Source organism: Mytilus trossulus, chromosome 1, assembly GCF_036588685.1.
Source record: "Mytilus trossulus isolate FHL-02 chromosome 1, PNRI_Mtr1.1.1.hap1, whole genome shotgun sequence".
Taxonomy (NCBI): domain Eukaryota; kingdom Metazoa; phylum Mollusca; class Bivalvia; order Mytilida; family Mytilidae; genus Mytilus; species Mytilus trossulus.
In genome coordinates, this window is record NC_086373.1 from 66,046,666 (window position 1) to 66,064,169 (window position 17,504).

The 17,504-nt window shown below is 34.0% G+C and overlaps 2 protein-coding genes across 5 annotated transcripts in view; one reads left to right on the forward strand and one right to left on the reverse strand.

Moving 5' to 3' along the window:
• LOC134682382 (cilia- and flagella-associated protein 54-like) overlaps positions 1–2,710 on the reverse strand; it is a 67,250-nt gene extending 64,540 nt beyond the window's left edge. For all 3 annotated transcript variants that reach the window (XM_063541764.1, XM_063541763.1, XM_063541765.1), the window contains exons 1-2: positions 2,421–2,710; positions 227–332 (exon numbers count right to left, since the gene is read on the reverse strand). In XM_063541764.1, the coding sequence (XP_063397834.1) occupies positions 227–332; positions 2,421–2,611 (297 nt within the window). In that variant the 5' untranslated portion in view covers positions 2,612–2,710. The remainder of the gene's footprint in view (positions 1–226; positions 333–2,420) is intronic.
• Positions 2,711–3,902: 1,192 nt separating this feature from the next.
• Positions 3,903–9,419, forward strand: LOC134682418 (putative mediator of RNA polymerase II transcription subunit 26). 2 transcript variants are annotated; one of them, XM_063541766.1, is made up of 3 exons: positions 3,903–3,973; positions 4,985–7,923; positions 8,426–9,419. In XM_063541766.1, exons 2-3 carry the CDS (start codon positions 5,061–5,063, stop codon positions 9,349–9,351), a joined length of 3,789 nt encoding a protein of 1,262 aa, XP_063397836.1. In that variant the 5' UTR covers positions 3,903–3,973; positions 4,985–5,060; the 3' UTR covers positions 9,352–9,419. The 2 variants fall into 2 exon arrangements, with proteins under 2 accessions (XP_063397836.1, XP_063397837.1); XM_063541767.1 differs by having other exon boundaries at positions 8,429–9,419.
• Positions 9,420–17,504: the final 8,085 nt, after the last annotated feature.

Consider the following 17,504-nt stretch of genomic DNA (forward strand, 5'->3'; position numbering starts at 1 on the left):
TGGTGACCTTCTGCTGTTGTCTGCTCTATGGTCGGGTTGTTGTCTCTTTGGCACATTCCCCATTTCCATTTTCAATTTTATTTTGATTGGTTGATCTTTTAGCTTTATTATATGGATAACAGCTTGTGGAAATAAAATAGGACACTGTTCTACCAGTTCTAAACTGATGAGGGGAAATCAGTAATCAATATAATTATTTTCAGAAAATATAAAGAACTCTAAATACCCGAACAGTCATCAGAAAATCGCCCATTTGCAGCAATTTTTCCTGGTAGTAAATCTCTGGTAGCTTTGGTTCATATTTGTTCCACAATTCAAACAGGGTGTCTGACCTAAAAGAAAAAAACAATTTAGAAAACATTCAAATATATTTTTTTTTAAAAGCTGTTTCGATTAAAGTACAGTGACCAGGTGACAGGTGGCATTCATTTAACAGAAGTTTTCTCACAATGTAAATACAGTGTAATAGACAAATCCCAACATAAAACTTGTTAATTGTTAAATCGTAGAATTAATTCCGATTTTTTTATACGAAATAAAAAATTATAATTGGCCATACCCATTACACAGACAGATCCCTTCTAGTGGTTATTATCTTATTCTTCATTTTCAACAACTGATTAGAATAGAGGTAACAAATAACAATTCAATAATATTCAAATATTAAGCTCTTCAATGTACTCAACATGTTACATGTTTATCTTACCATAGATCTACCAGTTAATATTTATATAAACAAAAAATTGAAAATTGGCATGCACACAAATTTTTTTTAATTTTTTTGTTAGCTTGCACAATTTATTTTTTGTTAACTTCTTTTACAAGTATGAAACGTGTGCAAATGCAAACATATGTATAGCCAGATGTAAAATATAACCTAGTTTCTTTTCACCATCTAATTTTTTGAGAAAGACATAGATTAGATAGATAAGACGACTTACAACTTAACAGGTTGGGCACAACCCACCAAATGGGGAACTGTTCCCCAAATGAGTAACAATCCCACATTTGAGTAATCATTTGGTAGTGCTACAGGTAAAAAACTAAATTTTCTTTAAACAAGTCTTTTTTATTCAAATGGCACATATTCATGAAAAATACAGCAAATTTTTCAAAAGATGGTTATCCCTATCTTGATTTTTTTAGAAGATATAAGCCTGTTAAAAAGTTAGAAAATTTTATTATTTTTGGAAGAAGTTGTTCCATTTTCTATAAATTTGTGCCATTTTAACTAAAAAGACCCATTTTTAGAAAATTTTGTTTTTAGCACTATAAAATGATTACTCAAATGAGGGATTGTTACTCATTTCAGGAATAGTCCCCCATTTGGTGGGTTGTCCCCAACCTGCTCAAAAGTGGTACATGTATCAGCATGATCAGATCAGTTGCCTTTAGTTCATTCATCCTTAGTTTATTTATCAAAATTTATCAATGGTAATTAGGTTTTAATATACATCATGTACATACATGTATGCAGATATTTATTGATAAATTTACTTTCTCAAATATATATTATGTTCAAGTTTTTAAAAAAAAGCTAGCGTATGTTGCATTATGTGACAGTCAAAATGGTATGATCATGATGATAGAAGCAAGTCAACTCTTACCCCCAAAAGTAAAGGTGTACCAACATAAACTCATACCACTATGAAGTCATCCCATTAAAAATATAATCAAATTCAATGTATAAATGTTTTATATATAGCTCGAAAAAAACCTTTCAAAACAATATAAATATTGAATTATCTCATTGAATAAAATTCATTTAAGAAACAATTATGACTACCAAAATCTATTCAATGTTACTTAAATTTGTAATGAATTATATTACATGTATGGTATGAATTCACTGTGGTACGACTTAGCAGTGGACAAGTTTGCATTGGTACAGGTTTGTTTTTAGCAGCCAAGTTGACATTGGTAAGAGTTTGCAATGAGGGGGATAGGACCTTTATCAGGACTCTGGGATCAGGTGTTTTTAAGCTCGGGATTTCAGGATTCACCCTTGAGGGATCCGGGAATTCTTTTTTTCGGATTTGGGACCTCGGGATTTCGTATTTTTAAACCCCGGTATATCAGGATTACGTGTTTTTAAACCGGGATTTCAGGATCAGGACCCCTCTTATCTCCCCTCTGCAATGGTACGATAATTATTATTTGGAATGATGATTCGTGAGGTGGGGGAAGTGTTACGGGATTGCTTCCCTTAGTTGCCGCAAGTGGTTGAGCTAATGAAGTACTTCTTCAGCTTAGTCCATTTACATACTGCTTTGTAACAAAGTGGTATTGGTGGATACATGCAATTTTGTAATGAAAATCATGCTCTCCATTTACAAATGCAAGGGGAAGCACCTGCTAGTGCTAATTGCATATCTATGCCTATGGATGGCAATTTACATTATTAAATTTCTTATACTAACGCTCTAGAAGAAGGTTCGTCTGCAGGCTTTTTGTAGCCAGGGCTATTTCGTTTACGCATATAACCCATAAACTTTTTGATTTCTTGGTCCAGCGACTGGAAAACTGGATTTGTTTTGTCCTTGCTGTAGAAAGAACTTGGTTGACCCCTGTTTATAGAGGCAACCGCAGCACTCTTCAACAGTGCGGCCATTTCGCAGTTATAATTATTATTATTCTGTTCAAGTGAGAATTGTCATTTGATGTTTATGTTTTTAAAAGTTTACGCCGCCATTTTCCACGCCATGCAGTCGCTATGGAATTAAGGGGAAGTAACTCTGATCACAAAACTTTAATTTTCCCGCCATTAAATTTTTTAGCTAAAAATATCTTACCGATTTAATAGTGAACAAAATTTATAGTGTCAAATTATCGTAATTTCGGTATTTATTTTTGAATATTGACTTCTGGTAGTAGCGTTACAGATTAGCCAATAATATGAAACGTTTGACGAGAAAAATATTAAAAACCTGATTTCAACTTTGAAGCCGACGGATACATTTTAAACTGATACATAAACTTAAGGTTTTTTTTTTATCGTTTGGTAAAAAATGAAGACCCTTTTATCACAATTGATAAGTATATAACACATATTTTTATACTTCTCTATCTTTATGCCTGCTATTTTTCTATATTCTTAATTAAGTTCATATTTTATCTAGACTATCATAGAAAAAAACTTCTTTTTTACCATTAAATTGTTGCTGTTTTCCAATTCTTTATTTTTCAGTCCATTTCAGATCGATCACTACTTTTATTTTCAATAGCCCGTGTGATCTATTCTATAAACCACTTATAGATATGATACTGTATGGCTGAAAGTTTATCCGTCGTCACAATTTAAACCAACTTACTCATATCTCATACCTGCTTAGTTTTTTACATTCATTCTGTACAGATTGATACTTCAAGATGTTTTGGGAAAACACTTTTTATTTATTAGTCGAAATTGTCTTTAAGGTAGCCGCAAGTACTCTTTTATCGGTATTATGTGTGGATGTGTGTGTGTTTTTTTGTTTTTGTTTTTGTTTTGTTTGGGCACTGTTGGTCTTTTTTTGGGGGGGGGGGGGCGGGGTCACATATCGAGTTAGCTTGTAGTGTTTCGTTCCAATCATTTGCGTTCAGTTATTTGCAACAGATTGTTAGAGTGTGAGCGCTCACAGCCACGTTTAACCGGCCGAATGCTGCATGTGTCAATCATTAGTCAGGAGCCTGTAACTTAACGCGGTTGTCGTCGGTTATAATTTCTTTCTTATATATTTTTCGTACATTGACAATTTGTAACGTATAAACTAGACCGTTATATTTCTCAATAAATAGTTCTATATTTTTCATGTCGGTGCCTTTTACAGCTACTATATTTCAGTAATTTAAAAATCTATTCTATCAAATTATTTCTAACGTGTAAAGACGGACATGAAAGCCTACAACTACAACTAGATGCGCAACGTCACAATATGACGAGAACGTTCCCATGGGACTACTAAGTGATCTACGTTATCTTCGTGCATCCAAAGTAAGTATTTATAAGCTTGTATTTTTCTTTACTTCTGTACTAAGAGAAAAAAATCTAACTTGGTGGACTGTATACTATGAAGCATATACTAGTAATCAAAATAGAAAACTAATAGCATACATTTAGTGTGTGTAGTTGGATTCTGTATTTTCAGCAATTTAAATTTCTCTCTCGTGATTAAACCAGAATTCGCTTGTTGAACGAAATTATAAGGAGTCTGAATGATATAATAATACATAAAATCCTTTTTTTACCATTTCACTCGTATCAGATATGATTTTATCATTTTATACAAACGACATTTTTGGTGTTAGATATTGAACGTTGACCTCCTTTATCATCTTCTTCTTTTTCTTCTTCTCATTATTCTGACCGTGTAGCTAATCGATCTTAGAGATGAAATGCACTGTCTCTACTGTGCAGGACTGTCCTATTTAGAGTCTCTCTATTTAAAATTCTCATAAACCATTTGTGAAGGCTGAACCATTGTCAATTAATTGCGGTTCACTCTGAAAGCAGATATTGTTTGCTTTTTTTTATGTATATACATGTAAATAAATTTCGAGAATAGTTCAAAATAACATTTCTCGAGTTTGACTGTTTATACTTCGTATGTAAAAGAAAATATGAGGCGTATGCGCCAAGATACAACAATATATAACAATTCAACAACCAAAATTATGAGAGAGAAAACCTATACTAATAGACGAAAAGAAGTCCGTCCACATACGGTCTCCATTAATTGGCAAGTGAATTGTTAGTCAATATCTTAAAAAAAACGAAAATACCACGTTGCAAATTTAATGCGTCATAAACACTTTTCTGGATTTATCTTTATTAGGAACGCTAAAAGCCGAATATTTGAAAGCCATGGATGCATAAAACCAAAACAGTTCAAAAGCTTTATAACCAAAAATGATCTGAAATATTTGCCAAATCGTTCTAAGCCAATGAACATTGTACTGTGTGTAAATAAAATGGTTGCTTTTATCCCTCATTATTTTTTCTTAGTAACACAGATGAGTGTTTAAAGCATTTGTCATGACAGAAACAGCAATGGGCTGATGATATGTCCTAAGCTTTTAGAATGACCGGTGGTAAGGAGACGGGGTTTAAAGATGTCAATATTGTAAAACCCAATTCCACGGCTACACAAAACACCCAGCAGGCAGAAATTGAAGAACCCTTAGCTGGAAGTTCAAATGTTCAACAGAGTCCTACAGGCAGGAGTCCGGAACACATGATAGATCATTGGAAAAGTTTTCTTGCAGTTTCCTCAAAAGAACCCTCCAAGAATCTTCAACAAAACATCTCTCCTAAAACACAAACATCACAGCTATCGGATATATCACAGTCACAACACAATAAAGACCAACAATATAATTACAGCAATGTAGGAACAATCATATCACTACCAAACAATACAGTACAATTTCAAAAATCAGAAACAAGTCCGGTTAATATCGTCACATCTCACGAAAACCGGACTTTAACCGTAGATCCAAAACAATATGGTAATCCTGACTATCAAGTTCATACTGCTGGAAAATTTCAAAATCATGATATAAATACCCGACACCAGTCAATAACGTTTGCCAACAGTTCGTCGCAACCAGAGAGCAATGTTTCTTCCCCTGAACACAGATTAGTAATAGCTGAAAATATAGAACAATCAGTAGTTCCAACAAAGAAAACAAAAAGTAATGTTAACTGGAATATGGAAAAATTAGTACAAAACGATGCTGATATGTCAACTGAAAAGAACAAAATACTTACAAATCTTCATAACAACGAAAGCAAACTACATCAAGGTATACTGAAGTCAACACAGCCAGCCAAGGAACAACACAATCGTTCCTATTTTTATGGAAGCCAAGGAGGTCAGCAAATTTCTGAACCAGAAAAACGGGTAAATCTTATGTTCAAACAACCAGCACAGCAACATGATATGAATACATCAGTACAGGATCAACGAAATCTGCAAAAAACGAACTACCAAAGTCCACCATTCACGCTAGCAACTCCACAAAACATCCATCAAATGCAACTGCAATCACAATACCTTTATTCTGCACATCAACCTAGTCAGACTCACGGTCAACAGCCTCCTAACCATGAAAATAACTATCCAAATTTACAAGTTAACCAAGAACAATATACACCACACAATCCTTTTCAACAACCAAAATATCTACCTAACTTGCCTAATCAACAGCCACATAACCCACCAAGCATTGTCAATCAACATAATCAATATCCACCGAACACTTCTAACCAAACGTTACAATACCAATCTAACTTGCCTAATCAACAACTACAATACCAACATAACTTGCCTAATCAACAACTACAATACCAAACGGACACGACTAATCAACATCCTCAGTATTCACCAAACACACCTTATCAACAAGTGCAATATTCACCAAACATGGCTAATCAACAGTTGATGTGTTCACCAATTACGGCTAATCAACAGCTACAAAATACACCAACGAACACCGCGTATCAACATCTACAACATGCTCCAACAAACACGGCTAATCAACAGCTACAGCATGCACCACAGAACACGGATAATCAACAGCTACAACATGCACCACAGAACACGGGTAATCAACAGCTACAACATGCACCACAGAACACGGGTAATCAACAGCTACAACATGCAACACCGAAACACACCGCTTATCAAAAGCTACATTCACCACCGAACACGGCTAATCAGAAGCTTCAACATTCACCAACGAACACGGTTAATCAACAGCTACAACATGCACCACCGAACACGGGTAATCAACAGCTACAAAATGCACAACCGAAACAAACCGCTTATCAAAAGCTACAACATGCACCACCGAAAACGGCTAATCAACAGCCTCAATATTCACAAAATACCGCTAATCAACAACTACAGTATTCACCAAACACGGGTAATCAACAACTACAACACACATCAATGCACATGGCTAATCAACAACCACCGTATTCACCAAACACTGCTTATCAACAGCTATCAAATACGCTTAAAAAACAACCACCGTATTCACCAAACACGGCTGATCAATCACAACTGTATTCATCGAATATTACTAGTCAACAACTACTGTATTCACCGGCAAAAGTCGAACAACAGCTACCATATCCTGAAAACATAAGCAGTCAACAGTTTGGATTTCACGAACAATATCCACCAAACAAAGCTAATGAGGAACAAGTCTCGCAGCTCAAACACGAAAGTTTCAACAAGAATATTGCTGATCAACAGGATTTCCAACAGTCAGGACAGAAACATGAAAGTTTTAATACTGACCAACCGCTCACACAAGATAATCATCACCAGCAGGTTGCAAAGATTGAGAGAGGACAACACGGACAAAATCGTATTGAAATACATCATTCTAATCTAAATATGCAACCAACTGCTCAGCAGATACAAAACCAACAGACTCAAGTTCAAAAAAGTTCCCTAGTAAGTCAGGAACTTCAGCATACACAAACACAAAATGGAAGTCTATATGCTCATGCAGCTCTTTCGCCGTTTACAAAACAGACAAGGAGTACAGGTGGGACTGTTGAAGCTGAAAATCAACATGCCGGACAAAGGTCAACGATATTAGATGTAAAAGTGACAGACGATCATAAGAAAGAGAAAATACAATCCCAGAAGAGAAAGATTCAATCAAAGCATACAACGAAAGACAGCATACAAAAGATAGAACTGGATTTTATTGCTTCGCCACCTGTACTATTTACTCCTGAATATCTTATGTTGAAAATACCCAAACAAGAGACAACAAATGCAAAAGCAGTGAGTAATGAGATACATAAAAGGAGAGGGCAGTCTCCTGTCGATGGTTCCGAGAGTTTAGAAGCCGGGCCTGTGAAGAAGCTGAAGTTAGAGGAGGTTAGAATAAGCACTGCGAATATAGATCAGTATCCAGAAAGCGGTGAGTAATATAATAGTAATTCAGGAATATGCATCATGATAATAAATGTAATGTGGCGTTTTACACACAATTTTTAAACATGTGTTGGAATCCTTTTAATCGTTTTTTTTTTAACGCAAAGGAACATTATTAATCGCATCATACTTTCCGGCCTTGGCTGCATGCATGAATACGTGTAGCAATTCATTAATAAAACGTACACGTTATGCTGAAATCCAGTGGTATATACACATAAAGCTGCTATCAAGGACATGTAAAAATCGGAATATTCTATTTTTTTTTGTATTAAAACATATACAAATAAAAAAAAGGTGTGTAACTAATTTGTATCAAGTGAAAGTGCTTGTTTGATCTTAATTTTACTTCTACATGTTGCTTTATACACGATTTTGAATATACTATATATGGTGAAGTATTTATTGAAAAGAAGTAGTATTGATAGCTGACTCCTAACAGAGAACATTATTTAGTTCATAATTTTGTTTTTAAATTCTAATTATAGAAGAATTCAGACGAAGTGTCCAAATAAACAAAAGAGGGTTTAAAAAATATTTATTATCAAAGTATGAAGAGGATAAAAGAATGATAGCACATTCTAAAACTAAAATACAGTGTGAGAAAACCGGTCCTCCACCAAATAAAGATTCTGTTTTGCATGCAACGTCAAATATACCATTGAAAAGGACATACGCATCATGTGACCTTGCACCAAAAGGCCCGACACCAGACTGCGTTGGCAATAGCATAAATGAACATTTCGCAATGTCAGTAGCAAACAAAGAGAATACTAAAATATCAAGAAACGACATTAATGTAATGTTTGACAAAGAAAAGAACACAGAATCATCAAAACTATGTAACGAGCAGTCCTCCGTTTTAGAACCGATTTTGTCAGACCTAGAAAACACTTCAACTTCTTTTCCTACAGAAAATGGAAGTGAAATATCATTGAACCAAATCAGGTTAGATCTGGCAATGTCATCTGACAGTTCAGTGGCTTCAGATCATGAAAAAAGTTTCAAAAATGACAATGCTTCACAAGGTAGGATACGTAGTGATCCATGTAGTGAAATCGCCGATTGCGCAGATTCCGGACATCTACTAGGACATGAAGATATTTCTACAAATTCACGTGATAAGAATAACCATACATCGTCAAAACCGGTTACTGTGATATCGACATTCTTCAGCCAAATAACCAATCAAACGATTTTGAAATCATTTAACCAAGGCAGAAACGTTGGATTTTTAATAGATTTTAATCCGCGGCGATTTGGTATTGTTGAACACGAAGACCATCATGAACAAAATTTTAATGCGATTCCTGCCAAGCCTACATTCAGCTACAGAAAAATGACAGAAAATCAGCGTTGGAACAATCTTTTGGCAGTCCGCAACACAGCACAAAAATTTACTCAGACAGTTTAATAATTTTCCTCATATAAATGATGTATTTTGAATAAAAATGTACAATAAACAAAAAAACACAATGTTAATGACCACGTACACTTCTCGATGGAATACTTGTAAAGTCGGAGACGGCGTAGGTAGCTTTTGTTTCTTAAAAAACTTAATGTCTAGGGGTTTGATGAAAATATAAAATATACGATTCATATGTTTCAACAAGGAGATGTTAAACTTAAAGTAAAATATTCCTCAGACAGTATCTGAAAATGAGAGTACCCTAAGAGTCACTTAAATAAATTAAACACACAAAACAAAACAAGCCCTTTTTGTACTAACCACACAACACCACACTGGATCAATATCTCACTATTGCCACTTTGATGTGGAAGGAATATACAGTTGTTGAAGAAAAAAAGCCGGCGAATTCCGTGCTTACATCACGTGAATACAATGGATCAGGCTAGAAGACTTAGGGCACATACAACCAGGGCTTATATATACGAAAACACCTATTTTATAGATATCTTTATAGAACTGCTGCAGTTTTAAACGCTAAATGAGTTGATAATTATATGCTTAACGTCCAGTGTCACATATTTCATGCTTATTTCGCAATAGAGCGACACTAAAACAGATGAGTTGATTGGCGTTTTACGTTCAGTGCCCTATATTTCATGCATATTCAGGACACTTAAAATGACGGGTGGGTTGGTGTTAAACGTTCAGTAGCAAAACAAATACCACATTGACGATGATGACATTCAATTACTAGTATTATAATTTGCTTCATAAAGCTTCTATTTCCCTAGAAATGAAGAAATGCCTTATCAGAGACACATAATACATTGTATTATTATAGCTCTCTGACTTTATGAAGCAACTGACAATTGTAAAATGTCATATGTTACTGTCCACGAATTCGTCTACTAAAATGTGTGATTTCATATTGAAACCTTTGTTATAAAACAACTTGACCTATTGCTTATAGTTTTTCAAGGTCAGAGGAAGCATGCCAGGCAGACATGAACAGCTTTCAATTCTTCATTACAACAAAAAACAATTTACCTGTTGCTCATAGTGTAAGAAAAACAGACCAATAAAAACCCCAACCAAAACACTGAGCAATGATGAGTAGCAACAATGAACCATGAAAATGATGTTAAGGTCAAATAAAATCTGTAAGACTAACATGTACATTCTAAAATATGTCCATACCCCAAATATAGTTGACCTATTGATATAGTATTAGAAAAACGGACCAAAAACAAAAAAAAACAAACACTGAGCAATGAACCATGGAAATGAGGTCAAGGTCGCAAACAAAACAGGCAAGACTGACATGTACATCATAAAATATTTCCATACACCAAATATAGTTGACCTATTGCATAGAGTATTAGAAAACAGACCCAAACTCAAAAACTTAACTTTGACCACTGAAACTTGAAATTGATGTCAAGGTCAGATGACACCTGCCAACTAGACATGTACATCCTACAATCATTCCAAACACCAAATATAGTAGTCCTATTGCATACATGAAAAACAGACCAAAATTCAACTAGAGGCTCTAATAGAGCCTGTGTCGCTCAACTTGGTCTATGTGCATATTAAACAAAGGACACAGATGGATTCATGACAAAATTGTGTTTTAGTGATGGTTATGTGTCTGTAGATCTTACTTTATTGAACATTATTGCTGCTAACAATTATCTCTATCTATAATGAACTTGGCCGGCCCAGTAGTTACAGTGGAAAATGATTGTAAAAATTTACAAATATTATGAAAATTGTTAAAAAATGACTATAACATGTATAAAGGACTATAACTCCTTAGGGTGCCAATTGACCATTTTGGTCATGTTGACTTATTTTCAGGTCTTACCTTGTTGTACATTATTGTTTTTGGTTTGGTTAAGTTTGTCTTAGTAGTTTCAGAGAAGATTTTTGTAAAAGATTACAAAAATTTAGGAAAATGGTTAAAAATTAACTGTAAAGGGCAATTACTCCTTATAATAATAATAATAATCTTTATTTCAAGAGGGTATGCTCAATTAGTACAAACACTATTCTCCCTTGAGGCCCTCACACTCCACTCACAATGCAATTCACACAATTTCTTCATAACAAAGAAAAACATTAGAAAACATAAATCAAAGTTGATACATAGTCATTTAAATAGTTCCTGGATTTTCAAGTAAAAACTTAAAGCAGTTTGTTTTAAAAGTATTTATGTTTGACATGTGTCTTAGTGCTTCTGGTAGTTTATTCCATAAAGTTGGGCCAGAATATGAAAAAGATCTTCTAAATGTGTTTGTTCTTGCCTTTGGTATATTAAGTAATTGGGTAGTATTTGATCTAAGTTGCATTCCATTTTTATTTGAAACATAGGAGATTTTGTTAGACAAATATTCTGGAACAGATCCATATAAACATCTATGAACATATAAGGCCTTGTGGTAAATCACACGATCAGTAAATCGAAGCCATGATAACTTTTTAAACATTGTATTAGATGGGGTATCATAAGGAAGTTCAAGAATAATTCTAGCTGCTCGTTTTTGAAGTTTATCTAATCTATTTGTATTTTGGTCACTGGTGTTTCCCCAAATTGTACAACAGTAATCCAAAATAGGGAGAAAATAACCATTAAAGTATAACTTTCGTGTTTCAATGGGTAGGGATTTCTTTATCCTAGACAAAAGATTTAGCCTTGTACTGATTTTTGTGCACAAAGTGTCAATTTGGGCTGTCCACTCAAGATTTTCATCAATAAAAACCCCAAGGAGCTTTTCACAATTAACATCTCTAATGTGTGAGTTACCAACACTCAAATTTAGAACATGGTCTGTTTTTGCTAGTTTCTGTCTAGAACCAATAACCATAGATGTAGTTTTTGTTGGATTTATATACATCTTATTTCCCTTACACCATTCTTCAATTCTTTCTAAATCATTTGTAATGCTGTCCTGGATGGTATTGAGACTACGACCTGTGCAGTGAATGGTAGTATCATCTGCATAGAGGTCTGCTTGAGATGAGGTTATATGAAGGGGCAAATCATTAATGAACAATAAAAATAAAAGGGGGCCTAATATGGAGCCCTGAGGTACTCCAGTTTTTATTTCTAGTGCCCTTGACTTAATTGTCCCATTTTCCACTTGTTGGAATCTATGAGATAGATATGATTTAAACCAGTTACATGATAAATTTGAAATTTTGTAGCACTTCAGTTTTTGAAGAAGGATAACGTGATCTACCAGATCAAATGCTTTTTTAAAATCTAGGAAGATAATACCTATAATTTCTCCATCATCAATTGCTTTCAACCACTGATCAATAAGTTTTAGTAAAGCAGTATGACAAGAGTGGTAGCTTCTAAATCCAGACTGACTTGCATGAAGGAGCTTATATTTTAATAGGTATCGGTATAGGTGTTTGCAGACATGCTTTTCAAAAATCTTTGACATAGTAGGCAAAATAGATATTGGTCTATAGTTGTCGACAGTATCTTTAGGACCCTTTTTATGGCTTGGCATGACACGGGCATTTTTAAGCTCAGAAGGAAATATACCAGCAGTGATACTCCTATTTATAATATAAGCTATTGACGGTGAAATAACTTCTGATGATAATTTAAGTATGCGAGGACTTATCTGATCAATGCCTGTAGCTTTTGCATCATTTAAATTGCTAAGGCAGTCCTTAACTTCTGCAACTGTTATCAAGGGGATGTAAAACCAAGTATCTTGAGGTACTTTTGCTGCTACCTCCTCATAAATCTTGTTACTATCAAATTTGTATGATTGAGATGTTGATAGGCTATCTTTTGGGGCAATATTTATAAAATGTTTGTTAAAAGCATCAACTATATGCTGAGTTTCTGTGATAACACCATTGTGTGTCTTAAGTTGGGATGGAAAAGGAGAGCTTTTTGTTTGGTTGAGCCCCTTGACATATTTCCATAATTCTTTTGGATTTTTAGCCTGTTCAATGGATGTTTTATAAAATTTGTTTTTTGCATTATCTATAAGTGATTTGCTTTTGTTCCTCCAGAACCTGTATCTGTCTAAATCATGCTTTTTATGGTAGTAATCCCTGTTTTGTCTGGCAGTTAATATTTCAGGGGTTAACCATTCTGGCCTTTGAACATTTTTGACTCGCTTTGTTTTTATTGGAGCATGCTTATTTAAAACATTATTGAAAAGAGAATACCAGATATTTAAAGCTTTGTCTGTGTCATGTTCTTCTATCACATTATTAAAAGGTTTACATTGAAGTTCCTTTATAAAATTCTCTTCATTAAACTTTTTAAAACACCTATAAGTTATGATCTTGTGGCTAGAATCAGGTATTTCTTTAACATTTGTTTTTCTTGTAAGGCACACTGGGTAATGGTCACTTAATGCCAAATAAGGAACATATGTTTCAATTATATTATCAGACTTATTTGTATAGATATGGTCAATGATCTTTTTACTTTTATCTGTTACTCTTGTTGGATTATCAATAAGTTGTGTAAGACCATGGCACTGTATCATATGGGACCATTTGTTGTTACTACATCCTTGAGCATAGTCAATATTTATATCACCCATAATAATAATTTCTAAATCTAAGCTTGATGCTTTACTTATTTCTAATTCAAAAGCATCTATCCAGTCTACTTTCATATCTGGTGGTCTGTAAACTGAACACAAAAGAATAGGTTTTGTGGATGGAAAATTGATCTGAAGCCAAATTGATTCAACATTACCAATCTCTAAGTCTTTTCTCCTTTCATATGCCATTAAGTTGTTTATATAAACTAATACCCCACCCCCTGTTTTGTCTTGGGTTTCATGTCTATCTTTTCTTATTGTGTCATAACCATTTACTTCAATTAAATTATCACCTAATTCTGGATTTAAGAATGTTTCACATAGACCCAAAATGTGTAAACTTTTCTTTTCATTAAGGGTGAGTCTTATTTCCTCAATTTTTGGCAATATGTGCTGAACATTGAGATTAGCTATTTTTAATCCCCTTTTTTGAAGACCGAATGAATTAAGCAATTTAGGATCATTAGTGTGTTTGCATTCACTTTGCAGTCCACTTCCTTTCTCACCAACTATTTCACTCTTATTTGCATTGACACATGCATTAGCCTCAGGGAGAACTTCCATATTGGTAATAACACATACAGAGGATTTAGAACATGTTTCATTAATGTCAATTAAAAGATTATCATAATCACAAGCACATGCCACTTTGTTACATTCATGACAGATATTACTTAACACCTCAAACCTTGTAAATGTTTTTACAGTAATTTCGGCTTCCTTATCTTTGCCACATCCCTAATTGTTTTTGGAATTTTTTAATTTATGTCCCAGATAACCACATTTATAACACTCAATTTTATGTCCAAAGTTACAGTTTCTAGTACTATGTCCACCTTCTCCACAGTTAAAACACTTGTTGCTTCTGCTGTTATTTTGCTTCTGTTTTAGGATTGGAATATAACTATTATAAATTTTCAGAAGTTTAGCTGTTCCAAAGTCCGTCAAGTGTATTCCATCATACCAAAATAGTTTTCGTCTATTCACTCCAAATTCTTTTTCTGTTTTGATTTGAACGGCATCATAGTTTTCACATGTTTGTTTTATTATTTTGTTTATATCCGCCACATCACAATCTATCCTTGGTGTTGCTTCTGCTATGAAAACTTTTGTGTCTTGTGACCTATCATGAATATTCATAACAATTTCCTTTAAATCCTCTTGAACGGAAACCAGATCTCTCTTTTGACTGGCATCATTTCCACCTGCTTGTATTATGATCTCGCTGCAGTTTTCAATGTTGATATTTTGCAGTTTGGTTCTAATATCCCTAAAATTTGCACCTCGGTTTGTTGAGACTTTAATACTACGATCCAATCCTCTCAAATTAATTCTTTGCAGGATAGAACTGCCAATTATAATTTTGTTCTTTATTCCATTTTCATCTGTACCTTTTGAAGTTCGGACCGATTGACTTGGTACTGATTAACTTGCTGTTGAGGACTTTTGATTCTGTTAACATTTTGTGCTTCCTCAATTGTATGCTCAGTTTGCACTGATATTTCATGCCTACTCATCATAATTAAGTCTTTGTTAGGCTTTTCTATTTCTGTTTGAGTTGATGAGTCTCTCATTTCATTTGAGCACTGAATTTGCTTATCAATAAGAGTTGGGGTGTTTATATTAGCTTTCTCCATAAGAGTTGAAACCAGTTCTTTTAATTGATCTATTTCCGATCTTAACATTAGTTCCAAAGACTGCTTAGCACAGGGTGTTGATGTCAGTTGAAAAGCAGCACTAGGATTCAATTTGTTGTTTTCTACTTCAGATTCATTAAAAGAACTTGTAGCTGACACCATATCTGAGTGTTCACTTATGTCGAACTCTAAATGTTTCATTTCTGTTTGGGAACTTTCCAATTTGAGCTCTTGAGTATTATTGTCTTTTGGTTGAGATGCAGCTTCAAACATCTCAGTGTTTTCATTTACTTTTTCAATCAACATTTTTGCAATGTTGTTGAAATAAGTGTCAATCCACTGTTTGCAACCTTTTCCTTGGACATGAAAAGTACATGTTTGTTTGTATATATGAAGAACTGTCTTCTGTCCATTTATAAAGGTGTTAAATACAAAACCATTATTTTCCCTGTCTTCAAAAAGTGTTTGGTCAAAACTTGTGAATAGAATATTTTGGAAAATATTGAAGATTGCATGAGCTTTAAATGTAATGACATATGAGCATGATCTGTCTGTACAATCTCTAAAGTCATAGTACTCACAATCTTTTGTGTATTCATTAACTTCCTCCAGATTAAATCCACTAAAATCTCCAATAAATGATGAAATGTTTTGGAAAAATGATGTAGTTATATCCATGTTTACTTAATGTTATTAATTTAAATCATGATTTGATCCTTAATATCAATAGTAAAAGCACTTGTACTGGAGCTCTAAAACACTTGTACTGGAGCTCTAAAACACATCAGCAATGTCACAATGTCTCTGAATCACAATCACAAATTGATAACACATGATGTTGCATTGGAATGTATTTTGTGTATATCAGTTAAGGCGTCAACTGATCATTTTGGTCATGTTGACTTATTTGTAGATCTTACTTTGCTGAACACTATTGCTGTATAATTTTATCTCTATCTATAATATTATTCAAAAAGCTAAAAACTTCACTTTGACCACTGAACCATGAAAATTTGTTCAAGGTCAGATTATACCTGCCAGCAAGTCATGTACACCTTACAATAATTTCATACACCAATATAGTAGACCTATTGCATAGGGTGTAAGATAAGCATACCAAAACACAAAAACTTAACTCTCACCACTGAACTATGAAAATGGGGTCAAGGTCAGATGATACCTGCCATTTGGAAATGTACACTTACAGTCCTTCCATACACCGAATGTATTAGACTTATTGCTTATAGTATCTGAGATATGGACTTTATCACCAAAACTAAACCTTGTTCACTGATCTATGAAAATAGATTGAGGTGAAGTGAAAACTGTCTGACAGGCACAAGGATCTTGCAAGGTAAGCACATACCAGATATACTTATCCTATTACTAATAATAAGAGAGGAATTAACATTACAAAAAATATTAAGTTTTTTTCAAGTGGCCACTGACCCATTAAAATGAGGTCAAGGACAATGGACATGTGACAGACGGAAACTTGGTAACATGAGGCATCTTTATACAAATTATGAGGCATCCAGGTCTTCCACCTTCTAAAGTAAAAAGCTTTTAAGAAGTTAGATAAGCCATCCCTTTGTCGAGCTTTCTGTGACAAATGTCGCAGGCTCGACAAAAATGACAAAATCCTCATATTAAATGCATGCAATAATTTCTGAATTTACAGCAATCAAAAGTTAGCAAACACCACAGCGGACATGTTGATGAATCCACCCTTGCCAATTTAAACAAGACCACGACACCTAGGTAAATAACCGTTCAGCTAGACAGATAAAACTTTAAACATTTCTATAGACACAAATGTATTTCTTGAATAACCAGCAGAAACCTAGAAACTGAACTTAATGTTGACGATTTAAGCATTTCAAGAAGTCAAAGGTCAGGCGACTCCTGTCTGGTTATCAGGTTCACCTTATATGTT

Excerpts from the sequence above, each read along its gene's own strand:
- LOC134682418 (XM_063541766.1), top strand. The coding sequence starts at position 5,061 with ATGACCGGTGGTAAGGAGACGGGGTTTAAAGATGTCAATATTGTAAAA. Across the intron at positions 7,924-8,425 it reads AGATCAGTATCCAGAAAGCG|AAGAATTCAGACGAAGTGTC; the intron begins GTGAGTAATATA and ends TTCTAATTATAG.